The sequence below is a fragment of the Procambarus clarkii genome, chromosome 63 (genome assembly GCF_040958095.1).
Source record: "Procambarus clarkii isolate CNS0578487 chromosome 63, FALCON_Pclarkii_2.0, whole genome shotgun sequence".
Taxonomy (NCBI): Eukaryota; Metazoa; Arthropoda; class Malacostraca; order Decapoda; family Cambaridae; genus Procambarus; species Procambarus clarkii.
Window position 1 is genome coordinate 23221060 of NC_091212.1, and position 25000 is coordinate 23246059.

At 44.5% G+C, this 25000-nt stretch overlaps 1 protein-coding gene across 2 annotated transcripts in view; it reads left to right on the forward strand.

Moving 5' to 3' along the window:
- LOC123769465 (RNA-binding protein Musashi homolog Rbp6) overlaps window positions 1-25000 on the forward strand; it is a 1480583-nt gene that overhangs the window by 947921 nt on the left and 507662 nt on the right. For both annotated transcript variants that reach the window (XM_069308801.1, XM_069308802.1), the window contains exon 6: window positions 347-439. In XM_069308801.1, the coding sequence (XP_069164902.1) occupies window positions 347-439 (93 nt within the window). The remainder of the gene's footprint in view (window positions 1-346; window positions 440-25000) is intronic.

Consider the following 25000-nt stretch of genomic DNA (forward strand, 5'->3'; position numbering starts at 1 on the left):
GATCCCAGTAATTGTTTTCCTGTTTAACTAGTTTTCCCCGGTGGTATTCTTCGAGACATGGCTTCTTCCTCCATCCTTCTCTCCCCTCTCTCACTACTCATTTTCCATGTCTTTTCTCTATTTTATTCTCCTCCCTGTTTTTCTTCTGCCTCTTTTCCTCTTCTCCCTCTCTCCCTCTCTCTCTCTCTCTCTCTCTCTCTCTCTCTCTCTCTCTCTCTCTCTCTCTCTCTCTCTCTCTCTCTCTCTCTCTCTCTCTCTCTCTCTCAGTCATCCCCCTCACCCCACACGTTATCGTTCCCCTCTCCCAACCAAACTCATTCACTTTCTCAATTTCTCTCTCTCACAGATGGTGACTCGTACAAAGAAGATATTCGTGGGGGGATTATCAGCACCCACCACCCTCGAGGACGTCAAGAACTACTTCGAGCAGTTTGGCAGGGTAAGTAACCGAGAGGGTGTGTCTGTTCACTTCCCCCTTCACTATCAGGCGATTGGAGAGGGTGTTAATGCCAGACCGGGCTTTGGCAGAACTCTCGAAACCCACTCCAGGTATTCTACAGGTACACTGCATGTATTATGGGTTTGGTGGCCTATTGGGGATGGTATGAGGAAGGTGTGTGATAGAACTAATTTCTTTTAAAAAAGAGAAGAACAACGCTTAGAACCCACTACAGGTATTCCTCAGGTATTCTTAGGCCTTCTCGTAAGGGGTTTAATGATTTTTTTGTTTTGTTTGTTAACTTTATATTCGAAATGTTTATTCATAAATGATTAAGTGACAGTGGTAGCTGCAGCATTTGATTTTTCATCTGATGTAGTTTGTCATCAACCTCACAATTCCCCCTTTTCTCCCCCAACCCCACATATACACACGTTTATACATACACATGTACACACGCATATACATACACATACACACGGGGCTTAAGGGAAGATGCTCGATCTTGCAGGCACAAATAAGGCAGTACACACTCACACACTCCTAAATTATCCTGTGACAAAGATGAAGTTGAATTAGACCTAGGTATCCCCCATCTCTGCTGTCAAAACTGTACTGTTCCAAACACTTAGGTCTGATAGAGAAATTACTGACTCCCAACGACCTGAAAGCACCAGTATAAAAAGCTATGATTTGTTCAGATCTGAAAACTATATCTATGGGCAGCACAAAACGTGGACCAGACTGTGCGACACAGTGATTGCCAGGATCAGGTTGGGTTACCATTACCTGTGGCAGGTGGCTACAGGTGACGGATCTCCCAATCCTGAGCACTCCAGGTGCAAACTCTGTGAGCAGGAACTGCGGCACGATCTCCCGCACTACATCACTGAATGCCCAGTTATCAGATCATTTAGACCCGTTGGCATGAGGTACCTAGAGCTTTGCAATTATTTTATTCACTCTCGTGTTCTTGAAGATATCCTCACAGTGTACCCAAAATTTGCCAATGCAGGCTACTAAACATATGGCCCAGTATGACTAACCATCCTGTGAGATGGGGATTTTTAGTATCACTGCTGCCTTATTCACTCTTGTGTTCATGCTATCCTCATAATGCACCCAGAGTCTGCCAGTGCAGACTATCACATGCCTCTGTATGACTAACCATACTGTGTGATGGGGATTTTTAGCATCACTTTTTGACACACTGTACTCCCCTTCATATAGTCTAGGGTAGCTGCACAAATGCTGATGTACCTAAATGTGTTAATAAAAGAAATCCTTCAGTATCTTGTATACTACATATGTAAGACCAATCCTGGAGTATGCGACCCCAGCATGGAACCCGTACCTTGTCATGCACAAGACGAAGCTGGAAAAAGTTCAGAGGTATGCCACTAGGCTAGTCCCAGAACTAAGAGGCATGAGTTACGAGCAAAGGCTGAGGGAACTGCATCTCACGCCGCTGGTAGACAGAAGAGGTCGAGAATACATGATCACCACATACAAAATTCTCAGGCAATTAACAGGGTGGACAATGATGGATTATTTAACACGGGTGGTACATGCACAAGAGGTCAAGAGACACCTGCTGGATCTGGATGTTAGAAAGGCTGTTGGTCCAGACGGAATCTCGCCATGGGTACTGAAAGAGTGTGCAGAGACACTTTGCTTCCCACTCTCCATAGTGTATAGTAGGTCACTGGAGACGGGAGACCTACCAGAAATATGGAAGATGACGAATGTGGTCCCAATATACAAAAAGGGCGACAGACAAGAGGCACTGAACTACAGGCCAGTGTCCTTGACTTGTATATCATGCAAGGTGATGGAGAAGATCGTGAGAAAAAACCTGGTAACACATCTGGAGAGAAGGGACTTCGTGACAAATCGCCAACATGGATTCAGGGAGGGTAAATCTTGCCTTACAGGCTTGATAGAATTCTTCGACCAGGTGACAAAGATTAAGCAAAAAAGAGAAGGCTGGGCGGACTGCATTTTCTTGGATTGTCGGAAAGCCTTTGACACAGTACCGCATAAGAGGCTGGTACATAAGCTGGAGAGACAGGCAGGTGTAGCTGGTAAGGTGCTCCAGTGGATAAGGGAGTACCTAAGCAATAGGAAGCAGAGAGTTACGGTGAGGGGTGAGACCTCCGATTGGCGTGAAGTCACCAGTGGAGTCCCACAGGGCTCTGTACTAGGTCCTATCTTGTTTCTGATATATGTAAATAATCTCCCGGAGGGTATAGATTCATTTCTCTCAATGTTTGCGGACGATGCCAAAATTATGAGAAGGATCAAGACAGAAGAGAACTGTTTGAGGCTTCAAGAAGACCTAGACAAGCTGAAGGAATGGTCGAACAAATGGTTGTTAGAGTTTAACCCAACCAAATGTAATGTAATGAAGATAGGTGTAGGGAGCAGGAGGCCAGATACAAGGTATCATCTGGGAGATGAAATTCTTCAAGAGTCAGAGAAAGAAAAAGACTTGGGGGTTGATATCACGCCAGACCTGTCTCCTGCAGCCCATATCAAGAGGATAACATCAGCAGCATATGCCAGGCTGGCTAACATAAGAACGGCATTCTGAAACTTGTGTAAAGAATCATTCAGAACTTTGTATACCATATATGTCAGGCCAATCTTGGAGTATGCAGCCCAGCATGGAGTCCATATCTAGTCAAGGATAAGACTAAACTGGAAAGGTTCAAAGGTTTGCCACCAGACTAGTACCCGAGCTGAGAGGTATGACCTACTAGGAGAGACTACGGGAATTAAACCACACTTCGCTGGAAGACAGAAGAATTAGGGGGGGGGACATGATCACCATATTCAAGATTCTCAAGGGAATTGATAGGGCAGATAAAGACAGGCTGTTTAGCACAAGGGGCACATGCACTAGGGGACAGGTGGAAACTGAGTGCACAAATGAGCCACAGAGATATTAGAAAGAACTTTTTTAGTGTCAGAGTGGTTGACAAATGGAATGCATTAGGAAGTGATGTGGTGGAGGTATATGGAGAAACTCCATACACAGTTTTAAGTGTAGATATGATAGAGCCCAATAGGCTCAGGAACCTGTACACCTGTTGATTGACGGTTGAGAGGCGGGAGCAAAGAGCCAGAGCTCAACCCCCGCAAGCACAATTAGGTGAGTGCAATTAGATGAGTATCTCTCTCTCTCTCTCTCTCTCTCTGTCTCTCTCTCTCTCTCTCTCTCTCTCTCTCTCTCTCTCTCTCTCTCTCTCTCTCTCTCTCTCTCTCTCTCTCTCTCTCTCTCTCTCTCTCCCCCCTCTCCCTCCCCCTCCCACCACACACTTCATCACTCTGTAATGAAAGGAATACCTTCAGTATCTCTAAGTATGTGCTTGACTGTACATCACATTAACACCAGCAATATATGCCTAACCCAAAATAAATGTGCAGTAAAAAATGGGCAATATCGTCCCTGGTAACGATAGCCATAATTAAACAAAGAAGTTTTTCCGCCAACGGAGACGATTTACAGTTGATTTTCCATGCGCTTTCTTGCATAAATCATTTTTTTTTTCCTGGAAGTTAATAGAAAATAAATTAACATTGTTTTAGAAAAACCCGCTTGAGACGAACCCTGTTATCGGCTACTCCTTTTAGAAGGTTTTCCTGGTTGTAAAGAACACACTGTACACACGCTGTCTGTGTGTATTTGTACATATTTATACACATTGGGGTGTAATTTATCTCTAATGGCAACGAGGGAACGTTGTTAAAAGAAGGGCCTGAGATGAAGCTTATCAGATGACGCTAATGAAGCTGTCGAGACCCCTGCTGCTGCTTCCTGATTGGCCCAGAGATTACCATCGTCGCTCCCCATTGGACCCCCCAGTTTATCAACGTTTCTCCCTGATTGGTCGTTAAGTTTATCGACTTAATTGTCCTTTGGTCGTTACAGTATTAAAGTACTGTTATTTTTTCATGTTTGTTTTCCTTTGGTCCATGATTGGTTATTGAATTATAAGCATTTTGCTGTGATTGGTCGTTGGGTCAGACTAATTTGCCGTAATTAGTTGTGTTGGATGGTTTTTATGTATATTGGTTTATGTATTGCTAATTCCTTTCCGGTTAAGCCCATAGTTGCCGTTTGAATCATTCAAATATACTCTTGTAAACCTTTCCTCATTCTGCGTACCGGTATTCATACTCCTCATTCCTACTTCCTTTCTCATTCCTGACCTCAGTCCCATTCCCAAAAATTCCACTTTCTGACCTAATGCATCCCATCCCTTAGCTTCATTACCAATTCCTATCCTCGTTCTCATTAGAAACAATCTCATTCCCATTGTTTAATCTCACAGAAGCAGTTCGTAACTTCATTCCCATTTCTAGCCTCATGAATCCAATTCTTAACTTCATTCCCATTCCTCACCTCGTTTCCTAATCTCATTTCCATTCCTCTTCTCATTTCCAGTTGAAACGTTCAAATTTGGCCTCATTGAAAGTTCATTTCTGACTAGATTTTCATTGTAAAGTCTGTTTAACTTCAACACTTCCGCCGAAAGGTTACTTTATGCCGTCAAGTTACAGTTTAAAGGTCAATATTAGCTTCAGGGGACATTTTCAAGGTCAATATTATCTTCAGGTGACAATTTTAAGGTCAATATTATCTTCAGGTGACAATTTTAAGGTCAATATTATCTTCAGGTGACAATTTTAAGGTCAATATTATCTTCAGGTGACAATTTTAAGGTCAATATTATCTCCAGGTGACAATTTTAAGGTCAATATTATCTTTAGGTGACAATTTTAAAGTCAATATTATCTTCAGGTGAAAATTTAAAGGTCAATATTATCTCCAGGTGACAATTTTATGGTCAATATTATCTTCAGGTGACAATTTTAAGGTCAATATTATCTCCAGGTGACAATTTTAAGGTCAATATTATCTCCAAGTGACAATTTTAAGGTCAATATTATCTCCAGGTGACAAGTTTAAGGTCAATATTGTCATCAGGTGACAATTTTAAAATCAATATTATCTTCAGGTGACAATTTTAAAATCAATATTATCTTCAGGTGACAATTTTAAGGTCAATATTATCTCCAGGTGACAATTTAAAGGTCAATATTATCTCCAGGTGACAATTTTAAGGTCAATATTATCTCCAGGTGACAATTTAAAGGTCAATATTATCTCCAGGTGACAATTTAAAGGTCAATATTATCTCCAGGTGACAATTTAAAGGTCAATATTATCTCCAGGTGTGCCTATAAGTACCCTCGCTACCTTATAATGGTCATGCCTACTTCTAGGTAGTCATTTGAAGGATGTCTCTTCTATATATCTGTTGCTCCTTCTCCTTACCCCACTACCTTCCTCACCTTATGCCGTTGCCCCATCTTAGTGTGTTGCGTACCTGTTACACACAACACACATATATATATATATATATATATATATATATATATATATATATATATATATATATATATATATATATATATATATATATATATATATATGTCTTCTCCGTTGTTCCGTTGTTTGGTACCAACGAAGCCGGTTCCTCTGGCGTTATTAATCTTAAGGGATTTTGGAGTTTGTGAACTGACTTTCTCTATTTTTTTTTCTCCCTCTTTTTGCTGGTTCATTCCCTTTATGTCTCTTTTGCTTACTACTTTCCCCCCTTTCTTCTCTTATTTCTTCTTTTCAGCATTCAATATCTTCCTTGAGTGTCCCGTTCCTCTCCTGTTCTCCTATGTTTTCCTTCCCATCTTTCTCATTTCTCTTATTTTATAAAATGTTGTGTACATTTTGGAATACTGAGACACAGTATGTGGTGAAGAAGAGACCAGTGGAGAACCTGCACCACTAAGAGAAATGCAACAGGCGCCTCGTTACACCAATTACTAAACTAATAATGGTCGTGATTTTTTTCAAATATTTTTATATTCATTTATTTATTCTCTTTATTTTCATATATATATCTTTTTATCCTCGTATTTCTCTTTTTAATCCTCGTATTTCCTCTCATCAAGTTCGTATTTCTTTTTTAACCTTGTATATCTTTTTGGCCTCTTATTTCTCCTTTTAGACTTGTATATCACTTTTTGGTCATTTATTTATCTTAATCTCATATTTTTTTTATCCTCGTATTTTTCTTTTAGTCTAGTATTTTTCTCTCTTTTTTTAGCCTTATATATATATATATATATATATATAATCTCTTATTAACCTCGGTCAGTGAAAAAAATGTTCCTTCTGTGTCTCCTAGTCCTTGTTCTTCCCATTTTAGTGCGCCTTTGTCGTCCCTAATTACATGTGAGAGAGCAGTCTTTAATGTCCACTACGGGCTCACCATAGCCCGTGCTGCTTGGACCGTTTTGTTCCCAGTAGCTGACTAAAACAAGACCAGTCTCTCAGATTTCCAGCACTAGCTTATGTTCTATGGGAGAGTTGCACAGTGAAATAAGCCAAGGAATCAACCCCTTTGTGCTCAGGTGCACAGGTCGTGTGCATTTTGGTATCTGTCAATGCTCTAAAACTTTTGAGGTTTGGAATTATAACTTACAGGAATTGTCGACGCTTGCTGCCGCGTGATTGGTCAGTGAGACCGCAAGAGTCTTTCTAACGTTAGCTTTAGCTTTGTTAGCTTTGTTAGCTTTGTCTAACACAAATCAGTAAAGGTGCTCCCTGTGACTAACTGTAACTCCCTGTGTCGGTTTCAACTCTTTTTAACCCTGTCGTAGCTCAGTCGATTAAGGCAGTGACTGGGATGCTCCCGGACGCAGGTTCGAATCCTCGTCACGGCCCTTGTGGATTTGTTCATTGCTCCCTGTGTATTATTAACATATTAAGTTCTCTGAATAAACGTATAATTTTGTACGTTTGTTATGTTAGTCCTTTATTGAACATTGCCACGCTAATATGCTTGAATTACTCTCCCATAGTGTGGAGCTCTAAGCTATATTTAAGCACTACTCACATAAAAAAATAAATGTATAGACGGACCCTTGGAAGAACACTTATATTGCATTCCTCAGCCTTGGCGGACTTCTGTGAGCCTTTACAGAAGTTCGCCTAAAGGACTAAAGGCTTCGCCGATGGAGCCTTTATCCGGTGAAGTGCACCCTAGATCTCGGACGCTACATATGAGTATTTTGTAGGTGGTGATCATGCTCTTTGTTTTGTTTTTTGTGTCTTTCCAGTGTCTTACTGAGGTTTTTCTTCGAATGCGCATACTTTTTAGTGTGACCGAACTTCTTTAGTGTGCTTCACACCTGTTCAACGTAAACTCCGGGGCAATTAACTTGAAACTTCGGTCAAGAGACTGTTCAACTGAAAGAACGCCCACACACACATGGCTGGATGAGAGAGAGAGAGAGAGAGAGAGAGAGAGAGAGAGAGAGAGAGAGAGAGAGAGAGAGAGAGAGAGAGAGAGTTACGTGTGGCGTTAGCGTCTGTAATCCCGAGTTTCCAACGTGGAAGTTTCAGTTTTGTTTCGGTCAGATGAAGTAAGCTTTCGTTCAGGTCTGAAAAGGGTACGAGTTGTCTCCCTGCGGCCTGAACACCAGTGACTGGACCAGAGAGTCTGAAGCAGCAACAGTTACAGCGACAAACCTTTTACGGATGAATCGTTTCAAAGCTGAAACTAATCTATTTTGAAACTTAACAATGTTTTTTTTTAATCCAACGAATATTATTGGGATAAAACGTTCAGCGCTGAAACACCGTAAGCCAACCAGTTTCGAAAACCATTTTAGGCTCGATCTTGCGCGCACCCGAAAGGTCCTGTGCGAATCCAAAAATATAATTTCACTTCCAAATGTGCTTTTTAAGTCTAAACGCCGGCGTTTACATAATAAAAAAAGATAATTTTGCTTCCCAATTTTTTTTTTTTACATTTAAATGTCGACATCTTCCCAGTTCAAATACAATTATTTGGCTTCCAAAAGTTTTTTTTTTGTTAAGTTAAAGCTTGAGCGGTGTGTGTACCTAAGCTTGCCTCTGGGGGTCGTGTGGACGACTGACCTGGCCTCTGGGAGGGTCGTGTGGACGACTGACCTGGCCTCTGGGGGTCGTGTGGACGACTGACCTGGCCTCTGGGAGGGTCGTGTGGACGACTGACCTGGCCTCTGGGGGTCGTGTGGACGACTGACCTGGCCCTGGGGGTCGTGTGGACGACTGACCTGGCCTCTGGGAGGGTCGTGTGGACGACTGACCTGGCCTCTGGGGGTCGTGTGGACGACTGACCTGGCCTCTGGGGGTCGTTTGGACGACTGACCTGGCCTCTGGGGGTCGTGTGGACGACTGATCTGGCCTCTGGGGGTCGTGTGGACGACTGACCTGGCCTCTGGGGGGTCGTGTGGACGACTGACCTGGCCTCTGGGGGTCGTGTGGACGACTGACCTGGCCTCTGGGGGTCGTGTGGACGACTGATCAGGCCTCTGGGGGGGGTCGTGTGAACGACTGACCTGACCTCTGGGGGGGGTCGTGTAGACGACTGACCTGGCCTCTGGGGGGTCGTGTATACGACTGACCTGGCCTCTGGGGGGTCGTGTGGACGACTGACCTGGCCTCTGGGGGGAGGGGGTCGTTTGGACGACTGACCTGTGCTGCTGGTAGTTCCTGCTAGAGCTGATTGATAGGGAGGAAATTTAGGAACTTGCCTCCAAGTCTTAAGTGCCCTGGAACGACCAGTTTCCCCTGGAGACTGGCGCTAGCATGACTGGTTCCACTCTAACTGGGCCTGGGAAATGGTGCCCTCTGCAGTAACCGGCTCCGGAATGAGAGCGGTTTAGAGTAACTGTTTTTAGATTAACGGAAGTTTGGCTGACTGGCTAAAGTCCTTTGCTGTAGACTAGCTATGATGGTGAGGCTTTCGAATGACCTGAATTGGCTAGTTTAATTACTACTGAATTGGCTAGTTTGATTGCTTTGAAGTTTGTGCAAGTTAGTAAACTGGTGAGCAGGGAGTGTATAGATGGAATTCATCAAAGGTTTTTAGTTTTATGTTTACTGATTTTATGTTTTAAATTTACGTTGGGTTACGAGGCAGTAGGGTTGTTATTGCTGCTGTTCTCAGAGGTTGGCAGGTATTAAGATGATGACCTGGAACACATGATGTATATAAATACTGTTGTGTGTACGCACCTAGTAGTACTCACCTAGTTGTGCTTGCGGGGGTTTAGCTTTAGTTACAAAGCTATTTTCCTCCAGATGCTCTACGAGCCTTTTTGTCTCACGATCTTCTCCATCACCTTGCATGGTATACAAGTTAGGGGAAACTGGCCTGTAATTCAGTGCCAATTGCCTGTCACCCCTTTTTGTATATTGGGACTACATTAGCTGTCTTCTAACTTTCCGGTAGGTCTCCTGTTTCCAATGACCTGTTATATACCATAGAGAGTGGCACACTTGTGGCACACACATACACTGTGTGTACTCACCTAATTGTACTCACCTAATTGTGCTTGCGGGGGTTGAGCTTTGGCTCTTTGGTCCCGCCTCTCAACTGTCAATCAAATGGTGTACAGATTCCTGAGCCTACTGGGCTCTATACACTGTGTGTGTGTGTGTGTGTGTGTGTGTGTGTGTGTGTGTGTGTGTGTGTGTGTGTGTGTGTGTGTATGTGTGTGTGTGTATGCGCGCGCGCGCGTTGTAGTTGTAGTAATGTGGGCCTCCAGGACGCTCCAACCAACAGCCTGATGAACCAAGTTATAAGAAGTCGAGCCTGGCCTCAGGCTGGGCTCGGGTAGAGGAGAAGAAGATATCCTGGAACCCTCTCCAGGTAAGATCCAGGTGTTAACAACCATATAACTAGCTTTACAAGACTGTTACTTGCATACCTAACGAACTATGGGGCTCAGTTCCTAAACCCATTGTGTACCTCTGTAACCCTTTCCACCACTTCCTATGGATGGGTATGGGGTGCATAATAAATGACTAAACAGCTAACTAACAAGGAGTAGAACCAATCACCGTATAGCTGGAACACCAGTTGACATTCTAACCACCGTGAACGTGGTACGCCAGTGAAAGTCTTAACAAATCACCTTGTAAGAAGAAGTCAAACTCCAGTTAGTCTTACGATCTTAAAAGCAGGTAATTGGGCCATGTGATAACAAAGTTAGATAAGAGCTCTTGCTAAATAAAAGTTCTTCTTTAATCTGTTCGATAACATCTTGCTATTGTTTCTAATTTGTAATCTCTAACTATACAAGGTTCCAGGCCTAAAATGTTAACGTACTTAGAATAGCATTACTTGAGAAAGTTCCATACTTAAAATGTCATTACTTAAGAAAGCTCCGTACTTACAATATCATTACTTAAGGAAGGTCCATACTTTTAATATCATTACTTAAGGAAGCTCCATACTTACAATATCATTACTTAAGGAAGGTCCATACTTTTAATATCATTACTTAAGGAAGCTCCATACTTACAATATCATTACTTAAGGAAGGTCCATACTTTTAATATCATTACTTAAGGAAGCTCCATACTTACAATATCATTACTTAAGGAAGGTCCATACTTTTAATATCATTACTTAAGGAAGCTCCATACTTACAATATCATTACTTAAGAAAATTTCAGACCAGGAAAACCTAATCCAAAAATTCCAGACATAATCTTAGACGAAAAAACTGCATACAGAAAATTTATTTTCAAATATATTTCAATTTCTGATGAATGCCATGGGGAGGAGGGGGGGGGGGGTGTTGCATGGGGGATCATGGGTAACACATATCCCCATTACCTAAAATTCTAGGATTTTATGCGTATCCTTCTAGGATACGCTCGGGATGCGTACGAAACCTAAAACAATGAACAAAAATATGTTTTTGAAATTATATACGCATTTGTGAAGGCGGAGAAAAGCTGAGTAATTTGGCGTTATTATTTCTTACGCATATTTTGAAGATATTCCGCACGACCTGGACACCTTGTTTTATTATGAGACTGTGGGAAGGGGCAACGAATGGAAGGGAAGTGTGGGTGGGGGGAACAGAAAGGGAAGAGTAATGGGAAAGACAGGAGAACATAGGGAAACGGATGTAGGGTGCATAGGAAGAATGGAGGTAGGAGGTGGCAAGCAAGATGGGTAGGAGGTGAATGGGTAGAAATATCAAGGGAAAGAAGTTAGGAAAGGAAGTTAAAATTCCCCCCCCTCTCCCCCCCTGCAACACTGCTCTTGAGCCCATTTCGATGAAAATATTTCATCTAAATTATCACCCCATCCACCACCCCTCACCCCTCCCCCCCCCGTTAAATTACGATAACCGCAATATCTTACTACACAGCTGAGCTCCCAGATCACCGGCCGACGATAATTGCGATATACGACCACAATAAACGAGCGCTTGAGCAGTTCTCACATAACAAGTCACGATAACCGCGATTTATTAGTGAGGTCGTGTAGAAATGCGTCTCTCTTAAGTATATTTTCAAGAAGAGTTTGTAATAATTATATATATATATCGCGAGCTCATATATATATATATATATATATATATATATATATATATATATATATATATATATATATATATATATATATATATATATGCGAACAAGCCTGAATGGTCCCCAGGACTATATGCGAATGAAAACTCACACCCCAGAAGTGACTCGAACCCATACTCCCAGAAGCAACGCAACTGGTAACTACAGGGCGCCTTAATCCGCTTGACCATCACGGCCGTCAAAAGGAAGTGATAGCCGAGGCTATTTGAGCCACTTCCCCGACGGCAACTCGGATGGTAATCTTGGGCATAGCATTTCACCAAATCACCTCATTCTTTGGGGCACACGTGAGGAACACAAATGCGAACAAGCCTGAATGGTCCCCAGGACTATATGCGAATGAAAACTCACACCCCAGAAGTGACTCGAACCCATACTCCCAGAAGCAACGCAACTGGTAACTACAGGGCGCCTTAATCCGCTTGACCATCACGGCCGTCAAAAGGAAGTGATAGCCGAGGCTATTTGAGCCACTTCCCCGACGGCAACTCGGATGGTAATCTTGGGCATAGCATTTCACCAAATCACCTCATTCTTTGGGGCACACGTGAGGAACACAAATGCGAACAAGCCTGAATGGTCCCCAGGACTATATGCGAATGAAAACTCACACCCCAGAAGTGACTCGAACCCATACTCCCAGAAGCAACGCAACTGGTAACTACAGGGCGCCTTAATCCGCTTGACCATCACGGCCGTCAAAAGGAAGTGATAGCCGAGTTGCCGTCGGGGAAGTGGCTCAAATAGCCTCGGCTATCACTTCCTTTTGACGGCCGTGATGGTCAAGCGGATTAAGGCGCCCTGTAGTTACCAGTTGCGTTGCTTCTGGGAGTATGGGTTCGAGTCACTTCTGGGGTGTGAGTTTTCATTCATATATATATATAATTATTATTATTATTATATTAAGAACATGAATTGCTGATTTAGTTAAGCTAAGTTAGGTTAGGTTAGGTTAGGTTAGGTTAGATTAGGTTAGGTTAGGTTAGGTTAGGTTAGGTTAGGTTAGATTTGATCAAATTTCTGTTTTAGCTCAAATTATAAAAAAATAAAATCGTAGGTAATATTATGGAAAGCTTTTGATCATTCGATAAGAACTAAATTGTGAAAAATATCTCTCTCTCTCTCTCCCCCTCTCTCTCCCTCTCTATCTCCCTCTCTCTCTCCCTCTCTCTCTATCTCCCTCTCTCTCCCTCTCTCTCCCTCTCTATCTCCCTCTCTCTCTCTCCTCCTCCCCCTCCCTCGTCTACCCCTCTCCCCTCTCCTCAGTTACACTCCCGCCAGATGGTAAGTGTAAAACGTGTGAGATACACGTTGTAAGTTCTCTTAACGGTCGCATTGGACGACTCGTAAACGAGCTCTTATACACGTGGGGACTGTATGCACGTGGTGACTGTATACACGTGGTGGCTGTATACACGTGGTGACTGTATACACGTGGTGACTGTATACACGTGGTGACTGTATACACGTGGTGACTGTATGCACGTGGTGACTGTATACACGTGGTGACTGTATACACGTGGTGACTGTATACACGTGGTGACTGTATGCACGTGGTGACTGTATACACGTGGTGACTGTATACACGTGGTGACTGTATACACGTGGTGACTGTATACACGTGGTGACTGTATGCACATGGTGACTGTATACACGTGGTGACTGTATACACGTGGTGACTGTATACACGTGGTGACTGTATACACGTGGTGACTGTATACACGTGGTGACTGTATACACGTGGTGACTGTATGCACGTGGTGACTGTATGCACATGGTGACTGTATACACGTGGTGACTGTATACACGTGGTGACTGTATACACGTGGTGACTGTATGCACGTGGTGACTGTATGCACATGGTGACTGTATACACGTGGTGACTGTATACACGTGGTGACTGTATGCACATGGTGACTGTATACACGTGGTGACTGTATACACGTGGTGACTGTATACACGTGGTGACTGTATGCACGTGGTGACTGTATACACGTGGTGACTGTATGCACATGGTGACTGTATACACGTGGTGACTGTATACACGTGGTGACTGTATACACGTGGTGACTGTTAGCGAGCTGGTGATGCGTTCTGAAATTTTTGCGTGTGAGCCAGGCACGTGGCGGGTGGGGGGGGGGGGGAAGTGGTGTTGTGTACTTTAATTATTCATAGTTACTCCAGTTTTCAACCCCCACCACCACAATCATCCCCCCCTCACCACCACCACAATCACCCCCCACCACCACCACAATCACCCCCCCTCACCACCACCACAATCACCCCCCACCACCACCACAATCACCCCCCTCACCACCACCACAATCATCCCCCCCTCACCGCCACCACCCCCACCACCACCACAATCACCCCCCACCACCACCACAATTACCCTCCCCCCACCGCCATAGTCACCCCCCACCACCACCACCACAATCACCCCCCCTCACCACCACCACAATCACCCCCACCACCACCACAATTACCCTCCCCCCACCGCCATAGTCACCACCCCTCACCATCTCTCACCCTTACCAAGCGAAATCTACAACATGCGGGAAAATTTCTAAAGGAATCGGAAAGAGACAAAGCTTTATTAGAGACTGTAACACCAACACCAGAACCTGCCACACAAACTAGGTAACATCGGCAGCATGTGAGACGCTGGCAAACGTTATACCTTCATTAAAAAACATACAGTCAAGAGAGTCTATTCAACTTGTAACGGGGGGGTGGGGGAAATAGCTCTATCTTGTCCATTATTCCACCCCCCAGTTAACTAACGAGGCCGGGGGAAACAGCTCTCTCTAGTCCGTTATCCCGTCCCCAGTTAGCTAACTATTCTAGAGGACTCTCAGAGTTCCTAAGGCAACCTCTCTCGTTCAACACCTTGTAACCTAGGTATTTGACTACCTAGATGCTAAGACTACAAGGCGCCGTCACTGGATCAGCTACCCGAAACTCTAGAGAGAACTCTAGAATACATTTCACTGCCACAAACGTATAAGAGAAAACGAAAGGAAAGAAATGAATAGTGAATTAGTGAGGGTTTGGGGTGAGAGGTAGGGAGGTGGGAGGAGCGAGGAGGGTCATTGGTTGAAAGTGAGAGTTCCAAGAGGGGTGGAGGGAGAGGAGTAGATAGGTAGAAGTAGAAGAGTAGATAGTAGAAGTAGAAGAGTAGATAGTAGAAGTAGAAGAGTAGATAGTAGAAGACGAAATGCTGCCACCATCCATTCAAGACCATTACATACATGACAAGGAATGGAACTTGTCTTTATCACAATATTCTCAAAAGATGTTATCAAAAGGTCATTATTAGTATGGTCCCATCTTTATCATGTACTCCTTAAATCATGAACCCAGTAACTGCAGAGGCTTTCTCACCTCAACTCAAAATCTCTAGGGAACAAAATAAAGTCCATTTAAATAATAAATTCAATTATATTTCACATGATAACTATCATAATTTAAGCAATGTTCAAGATCTATATATGTAAAGTGAGTCATCCTCCAAGAATCTGAGAACACTACAACTGACTGCCCCTGATCCTCACACAACACTTGTAAAACACGACTAAGTCACCTTAATGTTCAACTCACCAAGTGCCTTCCTATAGCTGGATAGAGAGGGGGGGGGGGGAGTCTGCAGCTGTCAGGCAGCTTCACCCCCGTCCGACCGACAGCCTGTCTCGGCTGTTGTCCTCCTGCTCTGCTGCCTGGTCTTCTGTCTTGTTAATGATCTCGAATCGATAGCTCTCCGAGTATATATTGGGAAACCTAGTAGCTAACTCCGCCCACAAGTAGATAGCCTCCGGCTCTCTACCAAGCCACTCCTTAAACGTCGGCATGTTTGAAGGCTACCAGGCTCCAATTATAGGATTAGTAGAAGTAAGGTGAAATTCGCATGATCTGACCTCAGGTCACTTGAGGTCATTAACTCTTAGAGGTGTGAAACTCCGGTGGACAAACTGGCGCCTTCTCAAATTCTTGTCTCTGACTCATATTCTATATATATTTTAAATAAACTAAACCAAACACTTTTACAGTGTTACAAACTTATGTAGGACCAATTGCATCGTATGCAGCACCAGCTTGGAAGTCAAACCTCCTGAAGCACAAAACCATAAAGGACAGAGGTTTACAGTAAGATTATTGCCAGAAATAAGCAAGTTAATCCAAGATGGTAGGTTAAAGGAACTCAATCTCATAGCCCTATAAGACAGAGGGGGGGGGACATGATCACGACATAACATATACTGAGGTGAATAGACAAAATGAATAGACATTTTTCTCAAGTTGAGAGACACTAGGACGAGAAGACGTATAAATGGAAGTTGGAAACGAAAATGAGTCAAAGAAATGTTAGGAAATTCTCGTACCTTGTACGGGAGGTCAGCAAGTGAAATGGTCTGAAAGAAGTTGTGGAAGCCACCTCCGTCCGTCCGGAATTTTAAGGCCAGAATCGATCGAGAATTCGAACATTTAGAAAGTTGAATGGACACAAATAGGACTAGTAGGCGGAAACCTTGAGCTAGACTTCACTCCCTTTGCTGTCACTCTTAGGTAAGCTCTACTACATCTCCGTTTAGTATATTCACAAAGACGATTCACTTAATACTCTCCCTCCCCATCCCCACCTCTCCCCGCCCTCCCCACCTCTCCCCGCCCTCCCCACTCTATCCATTTTTCATATTCACAAGCACCTCCCCCCCCCTCCTCCCTCACCCCTCCCCCCCCCATACTGGCTACCTCATATTAGGCGCTACCTTCGTTACCTCGTAAATCTTACCCTCTCCTTCCTCCCCACTACCTCCCCTAATCCCTTTCCCCTGCCTCCCCTATATTTCCCCTATGTCCCTCCCTCGCTCTGCCTCTGGCGCCTGACAGCTGGGTGGACAGCACTTCGAATTCGTAGTCCTGAGGTTCCGGGTTCGATCCCCGGTGGGGGCGGAGACAAATGGGCAAAATATTTCACCCCTGATGCCCCTGTTACCTAGCAGTAAATAGGTACCTGGGAGTTAGACAGCTGCTACGGGCTGCTTCCTGGTGTGTATGTAACATAAAGGAGGACTGGTCGAGGACCGGGCCGCGGGGACGTTATGCCGCGAAATCATCCCAAGATAACCTGAAGATAACCTTCCTACTTCTACCCTATGAGTCCCCCTAAACCTTCCCCCTTGCCTTACCCCTTCCCTCCCCCTGCCTTACTCCCTACCTCCCCTGTACGTACCCCCCCTGCCCCCCTCTTGCCCCCCCCTGCCTCTAGTTATCTCCCTCCCCTGCCTCTGGCTGTTCATCCCCCTACCTTGCTATCCCTCCCCCTTACCCAAACCTCTCGTTATCCCTATTCCTTTCTTTCACCTACACCACCACCTCCCTCCCTCTCCCTCTTTTCTCTCGTGTCCTCCATATCCACCCGCCGTCACACGAGAGAGAGAGAGAGAGAGAGAGAGAGAGAGAGAGAGAGAGAGAGAGAGAGAGAGAGAGAGAGATATTATACACATGGCAAGTGCTTGGAAGATCAGACTTCAACCTCGCAGGATAAAACAACAACAACAACACACTCCAGAGAGAAAGATACGATAAGAAGTGTCAATTAAATCCAAAGAACCGATCGAAGGACCGTCAGCACAATTAGAGGTCACAGTGTCAACATCAAAAGGCTCCCCACGACTCCTCAATCTCCTGCTGACATCTGTAAGATACGTGGCTATCTTGAGGTTATCTTGAGATGATTTCTTTAGTGTCCCGAGGCTTTAGTGTTCCCGCGGCCCGGTCCTTGACCAGGCCTCCACCCCCAGGGAGCAGCCCGTGACAGCTGACACCCAGGTACCTATTTTACTGCTAGGTAACAGGGGCATAGGGTGAAAGAAACTCTGCCCATTGTTTCTCGCCGGCGCCCGGGATCGAACCCGGGACCACAGGATCACAAGTCCAGTGTGCTGTCCGCTCGGCCGACCGGCTCCCTAGGACAACAGTGGAAGCTTTCAAGGGAAGAACTGGACAAGTGTCTGTTGGAGGTACCGGATCAGCCTGGCTGTGATGGCTGTGTGGAGCTTCAAGTTACGAGCTAGGACACACAGGAGCCTCACATATGGCTGTCTACAGGCCTGGCTTGCAGGTGTAGAGGAGTGTTACATCACAATCGTCAACGGGTAAGCAACAGATAACGGTACACTTTAACAGGTAATCAACAGATAACGGTACAAACGCATGAAATAATTAAGAGATAAAACTCATGAGAACACGCATCGCTCGTTATAAATAGGTAATATACGCCAGAGATGTAAATGGGAAATGGAATAGAGGATAGACTGCTGTAGGGGGAAGGATGTGGGATGGGAATAAGAAAATAGGGATATGACTGGAAAAAAATAGGACTGGGAAGAAGATGAATACCACAATGTGAATATAGAAAATAAATGGCAATAAGGATGCTTATATTTATGAATAATAAATATGTGTGTAGCCTGTTGTGTGTGTGTGTGTGTGTGTGTGTGTGTGTGTGTGTGTGTACATGTATACATCGTTACACCGTACATTAACATGGGATATTTTATATACATTTAATAATTTTATATATATTAAAACTAATTGTAATAATCATAATATTATAATTGATGCAGTAAAGATTTAGGTCGGCATGTGGCTTGCTTTCTCTCTCTCTCTCTCTCTCTCTCTCTCTCTCTCTCTCTCTCTCTCTCTCTCTCTCTCTCTCTCTCTCTCTCTCTTTAAATAACAGATGAAATGTAGTCAGCTCGAAAAGAAAGAGAGAGAGGCGGAGAGGGAAAGATAGAGGGAGAATTCAATAGAAGCTGAGATAGAAGAGAAGAGAGATAGAGAAGAGATAGAGAGAGAGAGAGACAGACAGACAGACAGACAGAGAGAGAGAGAGAGAGAGAGAGAGAGAGAGAGAGAGAGAGAGAGAGAGAGAGAGAGAGAGAGACAGACAGACAGACAGACAGACAGAGAGAGAGAGAGAGAGAGAGAGAGAGAGAGAGAGAGAGAGAGAGAGAGAGAGAGAGAGAGACAGACAGAGACAGACAGAGAGAGGTTAGCTATTACTGTCTATCAACAAAACAATATAATGCTGCCACCACTCTGAGTTTCGACTATAATGTTAGATTGAGGCGTCCGATCAAGGAACCAGGAGAGGGGGCAAAAGAAATTAGATGTTAAAATTACTGCAAGTAAAAACATGCGACTGCTGGGTGATGGTAAATTGCTAATGTTAATGGTAAGAAGACCCTGGGCCTTTAGCTCCAATAATCTGAAAATACTTAGTCTGCGTTGTACAAGGGGAACATGTTCCATTGGTTAACTGTTTTGCTACTGTTATGCTGTGTACTTTCTCTCTCTCTCTCTCTCTCTCTCTCTCTCTCTCTCTCTCTCTCTCTCTCTCTCTCTCTCTCTCTCTCTCTCTCTCTCTCTCTCTCTCTCTCTCTATCTCTCTCTCGTACGCGCAGTGGGAGGGCGGGAAGCGAAATTCCTTGAAATTTTATTAACTGATGCGAATTTTTTATTCTCAGGCTTAGAATCTGTAGCATGCCATATATATATATATATATATATATATATATATATATATATATATATATATATATATATATATATATATATGTCGTACCTAATAGCCAGAACGCAATTCTATGCCTACTATTCAAGGCCCGATTTGCCTAATAAGCCAAGTTTTCATGAATTAATTGTTTTTCGACTACCTAACCTACCTAACCTAACCTAACTTTTTCGGCTACCTAACCTAACCTAACCTATAAAGATAGGTTAGGTTAGGTTAGGTAGGGTTGGTTAGGTTCGGTCATATATCTACGTTATTTTTAACTCCAATAAAAAAAAATTGACCTCATACATAATGAAATGGGTAGCTTTATCATTTCATAAGAAAAAAATTAGAGAAAATATATTAATTTATGAAAACTTGGCTTATTAGGCAAATCGGGCCTTGAATAGTAGGCATAGAAGTGCGTTCTGGCTATTAGGTACGACATATATATATATATATATATATATATATATATATATATATATATATATATATATATTGTGACGGTAACGCGTTGGTGTTCGGCTGTTTAAGGCTAGGGGTATGGCCTCGTCACATAGTTATAAAAAAAATAGAAAAACTGGAACTTCGTCTGTGGTAAGGTAAGGAGAAGACACACAAAACACAAGTAAAACTTTAACAATGAAATTTTAATGACGTTAAATAAATCAAAACATGAAAATAATGCACAAACAAATATGTATAATAAAATCAATGAATCAAAATAATAAGAATTCTTAAATGACACAATGAAAGTTACGTTAAGGCAAAATAATAAGAAGTGCAATACAACAGTAAGTGGGAGGTGCTGGAATATTGGCTTAAAGCCACCACCTCTCTCAGTACACTCTAGAGTCTAGCTGGGAGGAGTGCTGGCTACGAAAGCACGGAACATTCTGAAGACTGATGTTGGGGCGACCCCAGACATCGGGTAGTATTGGGGGGCGAGTGCAGGTGCAGCCAGACCGGCGACCAATCAGCGGAGCCGTAGCGATCAACGGGTAGTTTGGTGATTTGGGTCCGAACAGGTGGCGGGCTGCATACGTTTCTGCTCACCCTGGCAAGCCTTGCTGGTGGTGGTGTTGTGCGTTGTTGGACATTTCTTCCATAGTCTTTTTATATAATTGTGAAGACGTAATTTTGGAGGGAAGAGCAGGCTCAATCTCTTGAAGGAGATTATCGTCACAACTCTCCCCCGAAGCCTGCGGTTCTGGAAGAAGTACGTCGTTATGTGGTGGAGTAATGGATGGAGTCGCTTCTACTTCATAAACTCTGGAGAGGGCATCGGCTATGGTGTTGTCAGAACCCTTGATATAGCGGATCTCCAGGTTGAAGTCTTGTAAATACAGAGCCCATCGTAGAAGACGCTGGTTGGTGAATTGGGCTTGATGTAGGAAGCGGAGAGGGTTGTGGTCTGAGAAGATGGTGGTAGACCTGGCGCCTTGTAGGTACGGAGCGAAGTGTTGGAGGTTCAGGACGATGGATAGTAGCTCCTTTTCAATAGTGCTGTAGTTCCTCTGGTGTGGTTACAGTTTGTAGCTGTAGTAGCTGACAGGTAGAACTTCCTCGCCTCGTTGTTGCATCAGGACACCACCAACGCCGGTACCACTGGCGTCGACATGAAGGACGAAAGGCTTGGTGATATCTGGAGAGGCGAGAATGGGGTTAGAACAGAGGAGGAATTTGAGTTGTTCGAAAGCAACGGTTTGCTGCATGGTCCAATTATACCGTTGCTTGGGACTGGTTAATAGAATTAGAGGTGTGGCGACTGTACTGAAATTCCTCACAAACCTACGGTAGTAAGAGGCAAGACCAAGGAAGCGCAGGAGCTGCTTCCTGGTGGTAGGCTGTGGATACTGTAGGATGGCTTGAGTGTGTGAGTCTAACGGAGCTATGCTGCCACTCCCAATAACATGACCCAGATAACGCACTTTACCTTTCGCGAAAGTGGACTTGCCCAGGTTGATGGTGAGGCCGGCTGTCAGGAGCTTGGAGAACAGACGTCGCAGCTGGAGCAGATGTTCACTCCAGGAGTTGGAGGCTACGACGATATCGTCCAGGTAGGCGTATGTGTTATCCAAGCCCTGGATGACACGGTTGACAGCTCTTTGAAAGGTGGCCGGGGCATTACATAGTCCGAAAGGAAGGCGTTCATATCTGAAAAGTCCAAAAGGAGTGATGAAGGCAGATATCTCTTTAGCGCGCTCCGTTAGACACACTTGATAGTACCCCTTAAGCAAGTCCACTTGGGACAAGTACTGGGCACTACCAATGGCATCAAGGATGTCATCTATCCTTGGCAAGGGGTAAGCATCCTTGACAGTGACAGAGTTCAGTTTTCGATAGTCAGTGCACAACCGCACCTTACCTTGGGGTTTGGGCACCAAGATACAAGGTGAGGCCCAGGGGGACTCACAAGGTGTAGCCAGTCCATGATCCAAGAGGTATTGCACCTCAGCACGCATGACTTCCTTCTTGCTCGGGCTGATTCGGTAGAAGGGTTGACGAATCGGCCGGGTGTCGGGGAGCAGTTGGATGTCGTGCTGGGTAACATTACACTCTTGGGGATCATCTCTGAACAACTCTTGATGTTCTCTGAAGATCTTGACGAGAGGTGCACTATGATTATCCTGAAAGTATTTGGGAAGATCATTAAGGATTTCGGAATTAGAAAGCGCTGACTCCTTGTCAGTGCTTTCGGGAGGAGAAGCTGGGAAGGTCTCACTGTGGATGTAGGGTTCTGTGAATGTGGAATAATTAGTTAAGACAGTGGGAGGAGTACCATTATATTGCTTCAGGAGGTTGACGTGGCACAGCTGGGTCTTCCGCCGCCTATCTGGAGTCTCTATCACATAATTATTATTATTCCTGCACTCTTTGACGCAGTAGGGTCCTGAAAATCTGTTTTGTAAAGGTGAACCTGGGATAGGGAAATAAGCAAGGACGAAGTCTCCCGGCTTGAATTTTCTTACTTTGCTGGTCTGGTCGTAATGAGTCTTCATTCTCACCTGGGCTTTCAATAGATTATCATGGGCAAAGCGGTGGACTCTCTCTAGAATGTGCTGAAGGTTTTGAAGAAACTGGGGCACATTCTGATGCTCACTGAAGGTGGCATCTCTGAGAGAGTCTTTGAAAGCCTTAAGGGGAGTACGGCACTTACGGCCGTAGAGCATCTCATAAGGAGATACTCCTAGGGACTCATTGGGGAGACTTCTGAAAATACACATTATTAGGTCAATCTGCTTATCCCAATCCTTTGAGGTTTCACTACAAAACTTTTTCAAGAGTGCTTTGATGGTCTGATGACTACGTTCAAGAGAACCCTGTGAAGCAGGATGATAGGGGCTGGACAATACCTGTTTGATGTTGAACTCCTCCAGTGTTCTTTTGAAGAGATCACTGGTGAAGTTGGTGCCACAGTCACTTTGAATCTCCCTGGGAAATCCGTATTGAGTGAAGATCTTCAGTAGATGTTTGATAACCGTAGCAGCCGTGATGTTCTTCACTGGAACTGCTATGGGAAATCTGGTGGTAGGACACAGGATGGTTAGGATGTAGGCGTTACCTGAACTGGTCCGAGGTAAAGGACCAACACAGTCTATTATGAGTCTGTGGAAAGGTTCCGCAGGCACCTGTATGGGAATCAGTGGTGCTCTGGGAATGGAGACGTTCGGTTTGCCTGCCATCTGACATGTATGACACTGTTTTACGTACTGTTTGACGTTATTTACCATACCTGGCCAGTAGTAGTCTTGACGAATCCCATGGTAAGTCTTGTTGAAGCCGTAGTGGGAGAATGATCCGTGGGCCAGGTGTAGAATAGTGGGCCGCAGGCTGGTGGGAATCACAAGTTGTTCGGTGTTGGCCCAATCGTCCTCCTCCTTCAGTTTACTGGGTCTATATCTGCGGTAGAGCAAGTCGTTCTCTAGGAAGAACCCAGGAATACTGTCGGGTTGAGTCTCAGCCTGGAAAAACAATGGTGTTAAAGTAAGATCTTCCCTCTGCAACTTACGGAACTCCAACTTGGTCAGATGCGGGGGTAGTTTCTGAGGGTCTTGAGGGACAGCGGTAGCAGTAGAGTCAGCTGGCTGTGGACGTGCGGCTTGTGCACGGGTGGTCACGAGAACCGGAGGAGAAACTTCATCACTCTCTTGAACCTCTGCTGGAACATACTCGAGAATAGGGTTTCTGGGCACAGAGTTACACACCTGGGGTTTGTCCATGACGATCAGGTTGGTCGGTTGCAGGTCTTCTGCCAAGTCGTTGCCTAGGAGAAGTTGCACTCCAGGCATGGGAAAAGGCTTTTCCCTGACGGCGACTTGGACTTCCCCGTTCACGTAGGGACAATCCAGGTGGACTCTGGCGAGAGGGTATGGAGTGGTAGCAGTGAGGTCAGTGATGAAGACTGTTTCCCCGGTGTAGACTATGTTGGGCACAGCCGACTTCAAGATGATCGATTGTAGAGCCGCTGTGTCCCTCAAGATCTTCAATTTGAAACGTCCCTCCGGATTTGAACCGTTGGCAGAGACAGTTCCAGTATACAGGTGGTTACTGAAAAGAGAAAGATCATTAACATCAACACCAACATTCATCACAGGCTTACCGGACTTAGGAGGAGTTGGTTTGGGTCGTTGTTGGTCAGTGGTTCCCTTGTATTGAGACTTACCACACTTGTCTATGGTATGTCCATAGAGTCTACAATACTTGCAGTACAGTTGTGAACCAGCTTGATCGGGGCTCACCTTCTCGTAACTGTACCACGACTTCTTACTGGAGGATGGTTCAGGTGTCAGCCGGTGGATGAGGCTGTAAGTGTCAGCCGACTTAGCACACTTCAGGTAGTCGGTTTCTTCTTTATCTGCTAAGTAGAGGCGGACAGGAGGCGGCACACGTCTCAAGAATTCTTCAACAAGCATCAGGTTGACGAGTTCTGTAAAAGTAGAGACATGTGCTGCTTCCAGCCATTTCATGAAATACCTCCGTTTCGTGTTAGCAAACTCGAGGAAGGTAGTGGTACTTGCCTTCAGGTGGTCACGGAATTTCCTTCTATAACTTTCAGTAGAGAGGAGGTAGGCGTCCAACACTGCTTGTTTCAGAGTGTAGTAGTCATTCTCAGACGCCAAAGTACTGAGTGTGACTGCAGCTCTACCTGTAAGATGGACTCTGAGAAGTGTGGCCCATTGGTCGACAGGCCAACTGAGTTGATTAGCAAGGGTTTCAAAGGTGGTAAAAAACACATCAACTTCTGCTTCTACAAAGGATGGCATTAACTTACTTGCATGTGATATATTAAAACTGACGGGAAGATTGGCAGTAGCTTGCTGGCGTTGAGCGAGGTGTGAAGTTTCCAACGTGTATTCCCGTTGACGACACTCAAGAGCCAGAGTCGCTTGTTGCTTGTCATGTTCACGTTGCATTTCCAACTCGCGTTGTTTGGTTTCAAGCCGTATGCGTTCCCGCTCCTGGAGTAAGGCAATCTCACGTTCTTGTT